Raw genomic sequence first — 13647 nt, 5'->3', positions numbered from 1 at the left:
CACTATTGACGAATGAGTACTAGCTGTCAGGCTTGTGTGCCATTCATTACTGAATAAAGAATGATTTTTAAATTCCAAACAATTCCTAAATTGGACTGAATTTGAGTTGAGGGAACAAACATATCTTATCCCCATAATTATTTATGTGGCGAAATACCGTATCTCTTAAATGTCCGTTTAGTTTGAACTTGCCGCTGCAACTGCTCTCACCGCGGAAGCCTAATAAAATATTTCAACTCAGATCAATATTCCGTGTCTAATTATTTACTTATGTGGCAATTAGCCGTGTAATAAGCGGGATAATGTACATCTAGCCGTGGTTCTCTCAAAATAACCCTCTTCAGGCTGATCAAGACCCCTCCGTGATCATCCTGTCGGGGGTTATTTTAAGAGAACCACCGGCTGGATGTACATTATCCCTTACTTAACAAATGAACCTTATTGTAAAGTTTCACCCTGTATTTTAACAATATGTTTTTTGATTTTTTTTTTAAGAGATGTTATTGCATAAGCTTATACTGAAACATAATGACGATCTGAACCCATAGAAATGAACCGCCTCAGAGGCAATGTGGCAATGCAATACCCAGCATTAATAAAATGGCATATCATTTTATTCTGGATATGACTGTAACTGTACAAATTTATCTTACTTATCATTTTGGCAAATGGAAAAGGATTCTGCAAATTCATTGCATAAATGGTTCCCCATTATACACCACAACTTTCTGAAAACAACTCTCCTTATTCTGTATCCAAGATTATGGAGGGGGAAATAGCATCTTTTGATGGGAGAAAGAGTGAGAGAGGACATTAGCCATTCAAGCTGGAGATAAAGAGTTATCTGGTGTTGCACTGTGCCTATCAAAAGGCTGTTTCAAGAGCTATTCAAAGATGCTTTTAAAGCAAAACAACCACTCTACCATATGTACACACGCACACACACACACAAGTGTGTGTGCAAATGACAATAGCACTGGCAGTTTTCAGCGGCGCTGCTCATAAGGAAGTTGAATTAGACCTCCGCACATTCAGACACTGCACTCACAGAACAATGCTAAGGTAAACCTAGAGAGCTAAATAAAAAGGGCTTTGAGCCTGACTGTGAAGACTTTACTGAGCTACCTCTCATTTTCTGATTTCATGGCGTGCATCATAATCCATGAAGGATCATCACACCTACACTGGATATTGGACCATAATTCAAGCCCTTGATGCAACTCTATTTGTTTCTCAGGAGCAGGATGCAGCATTTAAGATGAGGCTGATAATTCCTGTGTAACAGTCTTTAATCGGCCTGACAGTGCAATACTTGACCTTGGGGTGAGGTCGGTGTAGCGTGGATAAGAAGGCAATTTAACCATGTAGATGGCAGGTGAAGATAATGACCCCATATTGGAGGAGACAAATGTCCCAGGGTTCTGAGAGGTGAGCGATTACTCAATGTAATGTGAGACAACTGATCAAATCACTGAGGGATGATATGGAGTTTATGAGTCCTCGTATGCAACATCAGCGTGAAACATGCCGACAGATTCTGCTACTCCAGTGCTATAGTGGATTTGTACAAGGTCATTATCACCCACTTGTTTGCAATTCCCTATAGCAAGGTTTTCAAATTTTACAGAGCCTAGCTATAATTACAATTATATTTAGCTATAATTAAGCAATATCACATGATTAAGAGTGTGGCTGTTTTAATTTCAACCAACAACAGCACTATTACATGTGATATTACTTTTATTCAGCAGTTCAATACACTGGAAATAGCATTGCCAGTTACTTTGTTTATTTTGCTCCTTCAATTAAAATGGTTTCCAAAAAAGAAAAGCATAAACAGTTGTCTCCAAGCAACACAAGCAGGGGTTTAGTTCCTGAATGAATCACTGTTGTTAAGACAATTAGTTGAGTGAATAATTCAATGACTCAGTTGTATACTGTAGATACTTGCTGAATTCAGAACCGCATCCTAGCATACTAATCATACTATACCTGCCATTGAAAGATATGGTAAAAGTAGTAGTATGCTAGTATGCGGTTCTGGATTCAGTGGATTCTGGATGTTTTGTTTTTAAAAAGCATTTTTGATCATTTTAACAAAACTTTTATGGCCTCCAGAATATTTTGTTGTATAGATATGTATAAACATACAATATATCAAAAGAAAGAAATGTTTAAAACTAAACATTTTATTCTAGATTCCAGCATTCTTTAAACCAACAATTTAATGGGGTAAAGTTTCATTGAAAAAAAGCTGTAATTTGAACTAAAAGCTGAGCGTTTTATCTCAAAGACTATGTCTGGATTGGATTCCGAGAAAATCAAAACCTAGGCAGAGTAGAATGTGTCCATCAGCAATCCCAAAACGTACACAATTCTATACCTCTTCTAGGGCCGATATTTTATTCAGTAACGTTGGGCAGTTTTGATTTATACGCTGTTGAATTTTTGATGATCACGTTAGCTTATGTGCTTCTATCAATTGTTGTTGCTTCTTCCTTGCTTGTTTTTGGATCCAAATATTCTGTGCTCTTTCAAAAAATGCATAATAGCGCTCTCTACCAATGACAGTGAAAACAAGGATTGACATAAAATTCTGTTATTGGCCAGGGAGCTTTGTGTCATAAATGACGAAAAATTCTGTCAATGGTGGGGAAATAGTTAAATGAATCGGTTGAGTGAATGAATCAGAGACTTGTCGCATACATAGACTGAAACAGGTGCAAAATAAAATGTTATAAGTATTTGTAATCATACACTTTGCAAACTGTAAATTTACAACAAAAAAAAATATATAGATTTTTTCAGTTAGCTACCATCAGAGTAGCTGGGATTGGGTGGACTAGTCATCACTCTAAATGTGAAAGAATTAAATTCGTTTAATAGACAGAAAAAAAAAAACCAAGAGTGTTACAAAGTAGAACTGTTATTATTATTATTATTATTATTGTTGTTGTTTAAAAAAAGAGTAAAAAAATTGTGTTGCCATGTTAAAGTTAATAACAAAAAATATGAGCAAAAGTCCACTACCTCATTAACAAACAACCCACACTTATATATATAACCCTAATATATAACCCTAATGTAGGTTATTAAAATATGTCCATAGTAATACTCACAGAGGCTCCCAAAGAATATCTCTAGAAAAAAATGAAAGTGATTTGCAGTATTAAAATTACATATAGAACAGGAACGCATTACATTCTGCTCTGGCTAACGCCTTCAACAAGACACCTGTCTCCCTGTGGACATCACAGGCATGAGTGAATATTAAACATGGGTGAAAATTTAAATATACACACCTTCAGACTAAAATTTGTTTCTATGCAAAAGATAAAATCTATGGGGTAATATACAGGCGGCATAACTTACACTATAAAATAATAGTTACCTAACAATTGTTACCTTCCAGTGCTATTTTAACTGACTATTTGTAAGGAAAAAAAGAGTTGTTTAGTTTTTAGTTGGCAAGTTTAAAAATTCACGTATTTTATTAATGTATTAATATTTTTTGTTGCTGTGGTCTCTTTACATTTGTTTACTTGTTTACATTATAAATTTACTTCTTGGAAAAGCACAAAAAAAAAAAAAACACGTTCTGTGAAACTGTTTTTCTCTACTCGCTCACTCACTCCAAGCAATGCTGTGTGACAAGATTCCCCATAATGCCCTGTGCATCATCAGCTCAACAGCCTGTGAAGTAGAGAACTTGAAAGCAGCAAGCTTGACATTGAGTGCTACCTGTGTCTGTTGTGTGTGTGTGTGTGTGTGTTGGAGAGAAAGGCACAAATAACACTATCGATAACTCAGGCTAAGAACTAATACTAGAAAAGCTTTGAGATTGCTGGTGGCAGAGAGTGTCACTGTAATTGTAGGCTGTTCCCATGAACCGGTGTCTAGAAGAAGTAAAGAAATGAGAGAGAGAGAGAGAGAGAGAGAGAGAGAGAGAGAGAGAGAGAGAGGGGGGGGGGGGGGGTCTCTCAAACCTGAGAGACAGAGCCTGAGGGTATTAAGAGAGAGTTTGAGAACTGGAACAAAAAGGAAGGTGAGGAGTACTTCTCTTTTTGCCCTTTTATTTTGGCTTGTGACCCAATAATATAAGTCAGAACAATATACACTTCTCACTGATGCCTCCCAACGAATCTCAACCTCTATTTGCATCTGAACCAGACACCATAACCGCAACCGCATCAGATGTCCTCTTTTCCGAAGTGCTCTATCAATTCTGGTAACTCAATTTGCCTCAGAGTTGTACCAAATGGCCAGAAAGACAAGTCAGGCCGGATCTCCTTAAGATTAACAAACCTCTCTGTGAGTGAGACAGTCCATCAAACAGAAGGGGAAAACACTTCCTGTCTGTCTTCACACACCTCCAGTTCTATTAGCATCCTTGTCGGCTAACAGAATATGGGATTAACAGAATACATACAATGCTAAGCATTTAAAATACAAAATCCAACTAACTGTGTAGTGATCCGAGTATTGTCACTGAAATTCTGTATCCATGTAAAGCGTGTGGTCTTTTGTTTGAGTGTTCCAAACCAAAGTGAACAACTGAATCTCTTCACGAAGGGCTCTTTTACAAGTCCGTTAGCAAAGGGAACATGCAATGGTCACTTCAAGGAAGTCATTTAATCACTTATGGTCATGTTCTGCCCTTCAGAGTGAGTAGGGCATAGGGATGCTCACTTCCCATTGGAATTTGCCAATGGACTTACACAGAAAAGAATTAGAAACGCTTTGACTGATGAACCATGATTCCAATGAATAGCGTTCAGCCTGGTAGGAACAAATAATATATTTTCAGTCTCATTCTATGAAAATCTGGAATCCACATCCCATCTCTAAAAGAAATTGTTTTATATACTGAGTAAATTGAGCAGCATAGATAGTTTAAATTATGTAAACTGTCTTGTGAATTATATTTGGTCCCACTTTATATTAAGTGGCTTTACATCGAAAAATAAGTACAATGTACTTATTATGTTCATGTTGTATTGTAAAACATTTTAACTGCTGTTGAGGTGGGATACGGGTAAGGTTAGGGACAGGTGTGGTGGTATGGGTGGGTTTAAGGGTGGGTTAAGGTGTAAGGGAAGGGTCAACTGTGTAATTATAAATTTAATTACATAAATTAAGTTCAGCTGTAATTACATGCAGTTATTTTTAATATATACATACAATGTAAAAACATACACAGTAAGTCCATTGTATCAAATTATTAATTTCAATGTTAGTACATAGTAGTTAAAGGTACTTAATATAAAGTTGGACCAAATTGTGACATTTATAATGTTATAAAAGATTTCTGAATGATGCTGAAAATTCAGCTTTGCTTTCACAGAAATAAATTACATATTTAAATACAAAACAGTTATTTTGTTGGGAAGGTTACTTTAGAAATGGGTTTATAAGTTACCCTATTTAAAATGTAATAAGTAGTGTAACTTTTTAATTGACTTTATTAATGTAACTGATTACATTGGATTACTTTTTGATTACTTATCTAAATTTCTAACGAATGTTTTCAACTGTTATTCATTTTCAAACATTTAAACCAGGCAGGGTTTAGTACTCAACACTGATTACTTTCAATGATTATTTTCATATCACTAATCACTTGAATTAAGATTATAATTATTTCATTTTAAAGCACATCTCACCTTTGAGATCGTTCTGAGGTTAAATACAGATTTATGGATAAAATGATTTTTAAATTTCCAGCACTGGAAGGCATTTTTATCACTCGCCATGGCAACTCTCAGACAGGTAAATCTTTTAGCGGCAATGTGGATTGAGGTAATTGGCAAACGTGGTGCGCTGCAAATTCTAACAAGAGAACCAGTCAAAAGCATCAGAATGGCATTGCTTTACTAAACAGCCTTTAAATGGAGGCATCGTGCACATCAAAAACAGGCAAAGCAACAAATGAATATTAATCAACATATCCTTTACAGAAAATATTCAGATGTAACCCCCTTTTAAATCGTTAAAATTACTCATTTAATTACAGATTTTCTCTCTCTCTGTGACTGCAACGGATTACAGTTAAATGCATTTTTGTAATTAATACAGACATGTAACTAGTTACTCCCCAACCTGTGGTTAGGTGTCCTAATACTTATGTCCATATTGTCCATTTACTTTTAACACTTTATATTTAAGTCTATGCTGAAAAAGAAGTTTCAAAGTATTTAGATTACGTCACTTACATTGTGTAATATATTACAAATTACATTGTACAGCATGCTATCTGTGGTGTCTGTAACTCTCAGAACTACCTAATTTCATGCAAACAGATATGAAATGTCTCTCTAAACAGTATCGATCTGTGCCGATGGATAAGAACAAGCAATCTTTAATAGGCTGAAAACTGGCTTATGCGGTGAAATATAACCATCACTTGACAAGAAAAAAAGAAAGAAAGCGGAAACACTGCCAGAGGGATTATGTTGTCCTGCGATAACATTTTAATAGCCTTTAATCTCCACTGGTTTTGGCACATAATGGAAAACTTTACAAGAAGTTTAACAGCCATAGCGAAGTGCGACGCCTCGGCTTCCCCCTCATCCGTACGCCTTGTTAAATATTGGTTCCATCGCCGTGAAAGCACAACGCTTATGTATAGAAATGAATTAATCCATACACTCATAATTCAAGCATCACCCCTGGACTGAAAAGGGCGAGATGGGTCATTGATTACGCGGGAGTGAGTGGATTGATGTAGAATGGAGGGAGGGGCTCAGTGGTGATTGCCTGCTTAGAGCACAGAGATAATTTGGACAGTTATTGATTTTACCCTGAAACCCAGTGTTGTCTCTGTTTCTCAGATGAAGGCGACACTCGGACCAGTACGCATAGGCGGGATGAAGGGTTTTATATCGACAATAAAGGCAGCATTATCAGCCTGACCACACAGCCCGGTAAATAACATGCCATCATATTAGTAAGGCCGATGATTTAGTGCTATTTGTTTTCAGCTTCTATTTGTTTTGCATGATAGCGGTATTTATGAGCCCCTGGACGAGAGTGCCTCGGCGAGAATGCTGTCAGACATGACAGCAAGACGCACGGCACACCTGAAAGCCAATTTCCAGGTATTAGACTACTTTAAGTTTTATGACCCCACACCGCTGAACCTGATGTAATTACCCGGCAAGGACATTATGTCATTCAGGACCGGTGGGGTGAGGGGGTGCTAATGCTAGAGAGGGAGGGGCGGGTCAGAAATGAGATACAAATTATTGCTTGTAGTCATTTTATGTTGACTTCCCACTCATTCAGTGGCCATCTCATGACGAGAGGTGGTGACCTTACTAGTGTTGTTATTAATTACCTTATTATTCTAATTAAGAATTAAGGCTCGGTGCAAAGTGAAGCTGATGAACATCACTAAGCGAGTGTGCAATTAATAGATTGCATGTTGAAGGTCAGACTGCAGGTTATTTGTAATGGTGCTGACCAGGAAGAAGAGAGCAATTCAGAGGAGAGTCTCAAACACTCCCCTAGCCTTTGGCTGAGATTCCCTTGAGCTGTGATTCCTACATCTTTCTTCTGCGATGAAAACACAATAAGTAAAATTCACTCAATTTTTCTTTTGCAAGGTTTTGCGCGCAGATTTTTTAAGTAAGTTTCACATGTGGAATTGAGTCAAATCTACTTAACTGAGTTAAGTAAAATTAACAAGTACAAGTAACAAGTAACTAAGTAACTAACTTGGCCAGTTAAAGTTTGTTGAGTAATTTCTACTTTTGTTGAAGTTTACTTTGCTATACTCAGTTTCAAGAACATTTTACTCAAACAATATAACACTGAATTAAGTCATGCTTTAAAAAGTGTATGCTTTACTTGGAACATCTAGTAAATAATACAGTAGATATAGACAACATCTACACCCAAACACAGAGATCTCAATACTTGGTGCAATACATAATAACAGTAGCATTCGATGGATACATTTTTAGTCAATTCTGAGTAGAAAATTAACTCAAGATGTCACAAAACTGTTAGTTACTAAACAAAAAGTTACTAAACCTAACAACAAAAGCAATGATAAAACAGTATAAATACAGCTGGAAAAATGCAACCTTATCAATTATTCATTCCCCAGTGCATTATGGGAACACCATCACCATCAGCATCAGAAAGTTGAGTAGGTTTTACTCAACGTTGATATTTACGCTTTTATTTCTACAAGCTTAAATTGAGTATACTAATATAAAAAAGTATTTGACTTATTCAGGTATAGAAATTACATCTGTTTTTTCTGTAGTATTTACTTCACCACATAATCATTTTTATCAGTGTGTCCATATATATATTGTGTCCACACAATGAAAGTCCAATTAACTTCAGTGTTGTTTGGAACTCATCTGTTAATGAAATATGTAAGAAAATAAATAAAAGTTGCAATTACATATTTTTTGGTCAGAGGACAATTTTCTAGAATAAATTATTATTCTATAACTAAATCAAAAAGAAATTGAATTCTCATCAAGTCGAATTTATATCAAACAAGACAATGTTATTTTATATTATTTATTACAGCTCAATTACAATTGCATTGTTTTAGTTAGTAAAATCAGTAAAATTTACTAAAAGTAATGATAATGACTTGATTAAATACTTAAGTAAAATGAAATAATATTTTCATTAAAAGACAAAAACTAAAACATAAAAATATAACAATTAACAATGGAAATCTATCACAAAAATATTCAGTTAAGAAGCAGTACTAGGAGGTAAGAGGATATCAAATTACGTTTCCGTAACATCATGTCTATTAAGATATCCGGTCAGTTTATAAAGGAGTCAGCATAGATGTTGTCCATCCATGGTCCATTTACTGCTGCTTTCCCTCTGTACAGTATTTCTCCTTATCTTTTCTCTCTCTAACCCCCTCCTCCTGTATTTTTTCTGTGTTGTAAGAGCCTCTCTTCAGGCTATGAATGAAACATGATGGAGGCTCTCAGACACATAGAAGACCAGATGTGCTTGGAAGAACAGTACCTCCATCGCCTTCTTGCAAGATACACCAAAGTGTGTTCTGCTTATTTCCATACTGATGTTCTCTTATCATCCTCTGTGTTAGCATGAGGGCAGGATGTGATTATTTCTTCTGCAAAAAGCATAACTCACTCGAGCAGCATGTTCCTGGATGCCTGGTGTCTATAAATGCAATGCAGGTGTAAGTGATCTACATGTCCATTACAAATGTCATAAAAATGATAATAACATGCTTCTCTGCAGCATCTGGGTGTGAAGGGCAAATGATTGTCCTTTGTGTGCCGAAAGGTCATCTTTAGGATGTAAGGGATCCAGTGGGGGAGCAGGAAGCAATCCATCAAAACACTTGCCCTGTGTTGATGCAGGTTTATATATTTCATCAATTTACGAGGTGTTTCTCACAGTAGTAAAACTGAGAGTTATGTGTCTGAAACTTCCTTTCTTGTGAACAATTGGCTCATATATGTTTGTAGCTAAAAGTAGCGGTCTAGTTCATTTCAGGTAAATACGACCAACATTATAGTGTAAAAAATGGTATTGGTTAAAGTAAGGCATTGCTAGATATATGGCACTTTTACACTACATACCATTATAGGTAATGGTTTTAAGGTAGTTTATCCCAGATTTGGAGTTCTAGATGCTCTGTATTTTACTCCTGCAATGGTCCTTCACCTGAAAAAGTGAGTAGAGGAACAGAGGAAAAGTGCTTGGAAGCAGGAAGCAGAGAGGACAAGAAGAAATGACTAAGAGAGAGCTACAGCTTGTAAGACCCACAAGCCTGTAAATAGTTAATGTTGGACCAGCAGATGACTTTAAAGGTTAATTACTTTCTAATCTGTGTACAAAGGCCGTGACAGAAAAGGGGATATTAATAAGACATGACACGGCAGGGTCCTGCTAGGCCAAACGTCTGGACATTCAGGGGGGGCATTAACATTGAGCTTGTCCATCACTTCAGATACAAGATAAAAGGAGAGTTATCAATCATTTGGGGCTTAGAGCCAAAAAAGAGGAAAAGAGATGGAACAGGAGATACGAAAGAGAGAGAGAGAGCAAGAGACAGATATACCAGCTTTATATTTTATTCTAGATTCCAACCTTGTTTTGAATTAAAAAAATTCTGGGTCTTTTAGCAAAACCACTTCGGAACTGAGCTCCTTCTGGATGGATGGATGGATAGAATAAGTGAGTGAATCACATATTCCAGAGTGCTGTGTAATTATTTATAATATTTGTGTCTGCAACATTGCTGCCTACATTTCTAGTAGGTTTTGTAGTAAAATTGTAGTAGGTTTACATTACTAATTATTGTCTCTGTACAGTAATTGCATCACTGATTACTTCATAGTCCACTGAGCAGAAGTTGCTCAAACCATAATATTAAAAGACAGATAGAATAAAATTTGAATAGTGAAATCAAAACATTAGGATTACATGCATTTAAGGTGACATGGTTACATTGCACTTACACAAATAAGTACTGAGTAATATTAATTAACTACATGTACTTACTATTAGGGTTTGGTTTAGGGTTAGTTACTTGTTATTATGCATAATTTACTGTTATTAATACTTCAGTACATGCAAAAAGTTACCAACAAAAAGTTACCAACATGCCTCTACTACATTTTTGCAAAACCCCCATACAATTCACTGTATTTTCCAGCTGAAATCACCACTAGTGTCAGTAGCCGCGTTTCCATTCAAATTGCGCAAACTGAAATTGCGCATTGAAAATACGCCCAATGGAAACACGTCAATTTCGCAAAAACTCCCATTTATCACAAAAAATTTTTTACGCTCGCATGAGGTGGTTTTTCAGGAAATTTCGAAAAAGAAATATTTCACAAAACTGCAATGGAAACAGTTTTTGCACATTTACAGGTCACCTGACGTAGATGGCGTTTTATGTTTGGACAGAATACGAGACAGAGTTCTTTATTAAATTCATATAAGACAAAAGAATTATCGGAATAATGGATTCTAAACCTCAAATAAATGCCACAATCAAGACCTCGAAGCAGATATGAGGGAGAAACACCGAGAAACACCTCATATGTGCCGCTCACAAGTATAATAAGGGTCGTTCCTTACCATTAATGCTTGGAAAACACACATACAGTACATCTCCTTCGATTAATAATGGCTAGTGCAGTGGCTGGGATATAGTACATAAACCTACTAACGTCCATTGCCATGGTTTTTGAAATGATTTTACTTATCGCGAGAGGAAAAAAATGAAGTTTTAGTCGCATAACATTGGTTAATGGAAACGACGTCATTTCGTAATAGTTTTTTGTCGACATTTAGAAAAAATCTCAAAAGATTTGTGCAAATCTGTAATGGAAACGCACCTAGTAAATCCCCAAGAAATGTTGGTTAGGTTTGGGGTAGGTTAAGTGTAGGAGGTATGATATTTTCAAACACGATAGAGCATTCACTTTTTAGTTACACTCACAGAACATTTCATTTCCGAAGTGCTGCAATGCGCACAACAACCAGCGTAAAAAAACATTGGTAAATTCATGTTCATCTGGATTTTTGTGCCACTCACTACGTTTTGTGAAATGTGCAATAAGCAACATAATTTAAATGTGCATAAATGTTGCATTTCTGGCTTGCTTTAGTGTGTGGACTGACACTAGAGGTTGCAGTCTTAGCATCCTCGACTGTGTGCCTTCATCCCATGCCGGCTGCTGCCAGTTCAAAACCAGGCCAAGCGGAAGTGACAATCTGTGTTTTCTATTGACCACTCAAAAAGCTCAAGTTTGAGAAGGACAGCCATTTATTATGCTAGAAATTTCAGAAATGTGTGACAAAAGAGTGTAAACGCAGATATAAATGCATGACAGTGGTGCCCAACATCCTTTTGATCTCATGACATGATATTTAAAGTAAAGGCACATGTGTTCAAAGAGGACAAAAAAAGAAGAGAATCAGTGTTAAGAGTGCCACTCAGCAGATAAAAAACGGAATTATTTCCAGGGCCTATGAGACGAGTGTAAGATAAGGACTGCGCTCAATTCATCCAATCGGCACGAGATGGAAAGCAGTGCTCATCATATCCACTCCTTCCTCTCTCACAGTTTTTGATATGACACAGGAGAAGACAAATCAGAGGGCATAAAATTCAATGGGCCCTGCAGGAAAACTTTAGCAGATGTTTATAATCTGCCTTTCAATAGGTTATTGCTTCTTATCATGGGCGATGCTTCAGTCTAAATCTGTCACAAGCCTGTCCCTCTGCAATCCGAACCAACACCTGTGCAACCTGATCAGATGATATGACAGATATTCTACAAGAGCAGAAAAACAGGCACATCTTGCAGCCACCTGTGGTCATGACAGATAGTCTTGAGTGGATGGGGAACTCGGGGATCTGAGCTCTTGTCTCTAAAACCAATCGATATAGGAGGAGGTGGATGTTCAGACTGAGAGTGGATAGCAAAACTCTCTGTACAGTCCCAGCTTCTGTGTGAAGTGGCCCCTCAAGAGTTTCAGCAGATCCAGATCAATGGCCCCTATACAACCTCTTAAAAAGGATAGAAGAAAATATTAAAAGATTTGGGTTTTGTTTTTTCATTATTTTAAGCTTAATAAATGGCTCAAGTTCAGAGTTCCCACATGGACCTAAACTGGAGCCGCAGGCTACTTAACTCTTTCCACTCATTTTAACACTTGGGTAGGTTTAATCAAAAACAACATTTCAAACAAAAAAGCTGAGAAAATTGTGTTTTTGTCAAAGACTTTGTCCGGATCGGATTCAGAATGATGATCAAAACATAGATCGAGCAGATCAACACCCCCAAAGCTTGCACAGTCCTATATACCTCTTTGTGGGTTCGACATTGTTCTCGATAACGTTTGGCAGTTTTGATTCAGATGCTGTTGAATGTTTGATGATCACATTAGCTTACTTGTGCAAAAACACAGATTGCCGGAATATCAATGGCAGGGACGCATTTTGCCATAAATGATGGAAAATCTTGTCAATGGCAGGGAAAGAGTTAATGGTAACACTTTCTATGAAGACCATGCTTATTATACCTACATTTACTGTATACTAATTTTTAAATAAGTATTACTATTTTATAAATACATTTATAAAGACTCATTAAGACCTATACTGCATTATAAGAACAGTTACTATAATTACTTCATGCATTAGCTTTTTCAATGCGCATGCTCATAATCCATTATACACTGATTTATAAGCATTAATTAGTTTAGTCGTATGGTTCCATGAATGTATTTATAAAGATGCAGCCTGCATTGCTATAATGTTATTATGTTATAGTTACAATGACTATAGTAATTCAGATAAATTTCTGTCAAATAAGTGATTATTGTTATTAATAGCCATGTTGTGTTCTAATAAATACGTATTGTGCATGGAAATACAGTTACTAACATCATTGATGACTTAAAGAGTAAAGTGAAAATATAGGATGCAATTTTCCTAATGCAAATGTTAAGAAATAATGATGTGCTCATTGTACATTTTAAGTTGTTTATTTGAAAATGTAACTAATAAAAAATAATTCCTGTAATAAAATAATGAAATAAACACAGAAATCATTAATACAAACAGTTGATTTAAATATATATATATATATATATATATATATATTTAGTGTTATA

The 13647-nt window shown here is 36.1% G+C and overlaps 1 protein-coding gene across 1 annotated transcript in view; it reads left to right on the top strand.

Annotated features, from left to right (window-relative positions):
- The window catches only part of c19h1orf94 (chromosome 19 C1orf94 homolog), a gene marked incomplete at both ends in the record, with an annotated part of 92714 nt that extends 85566 nt beyond the window's left edge, over positions 1 to 7148 (top strand). The window contains one exon of the mRNA XM_079878798.1: positions 7004 to 7148. Within this exon, the coding sequence (XP_079734924.1) occupies positions 7004 to 7148 (145 nt within the window). The remainder of the gene's footprint in view (positions 1 to 7003) is intronic.
- Positions 7149 to 13647: the final 6499 nt, after the last annotated feature.

Source organism: Squalius cephalus (assembly GCF_949319135.1).
Source record: "Squalius cephalus genome assembly, chromosome: 8".
Classification (NCBI taxonomy): Eukaryota; Metazoa; Chordata; class Actinopteri; order Cypriniformes; family Leuciscidae; genus Squalius; species Squalius cephalus.
Note: the sequence above shows the minus strand (reverse complement) of the source record. Positions and strands in the feature narration are given on the sequence as shown.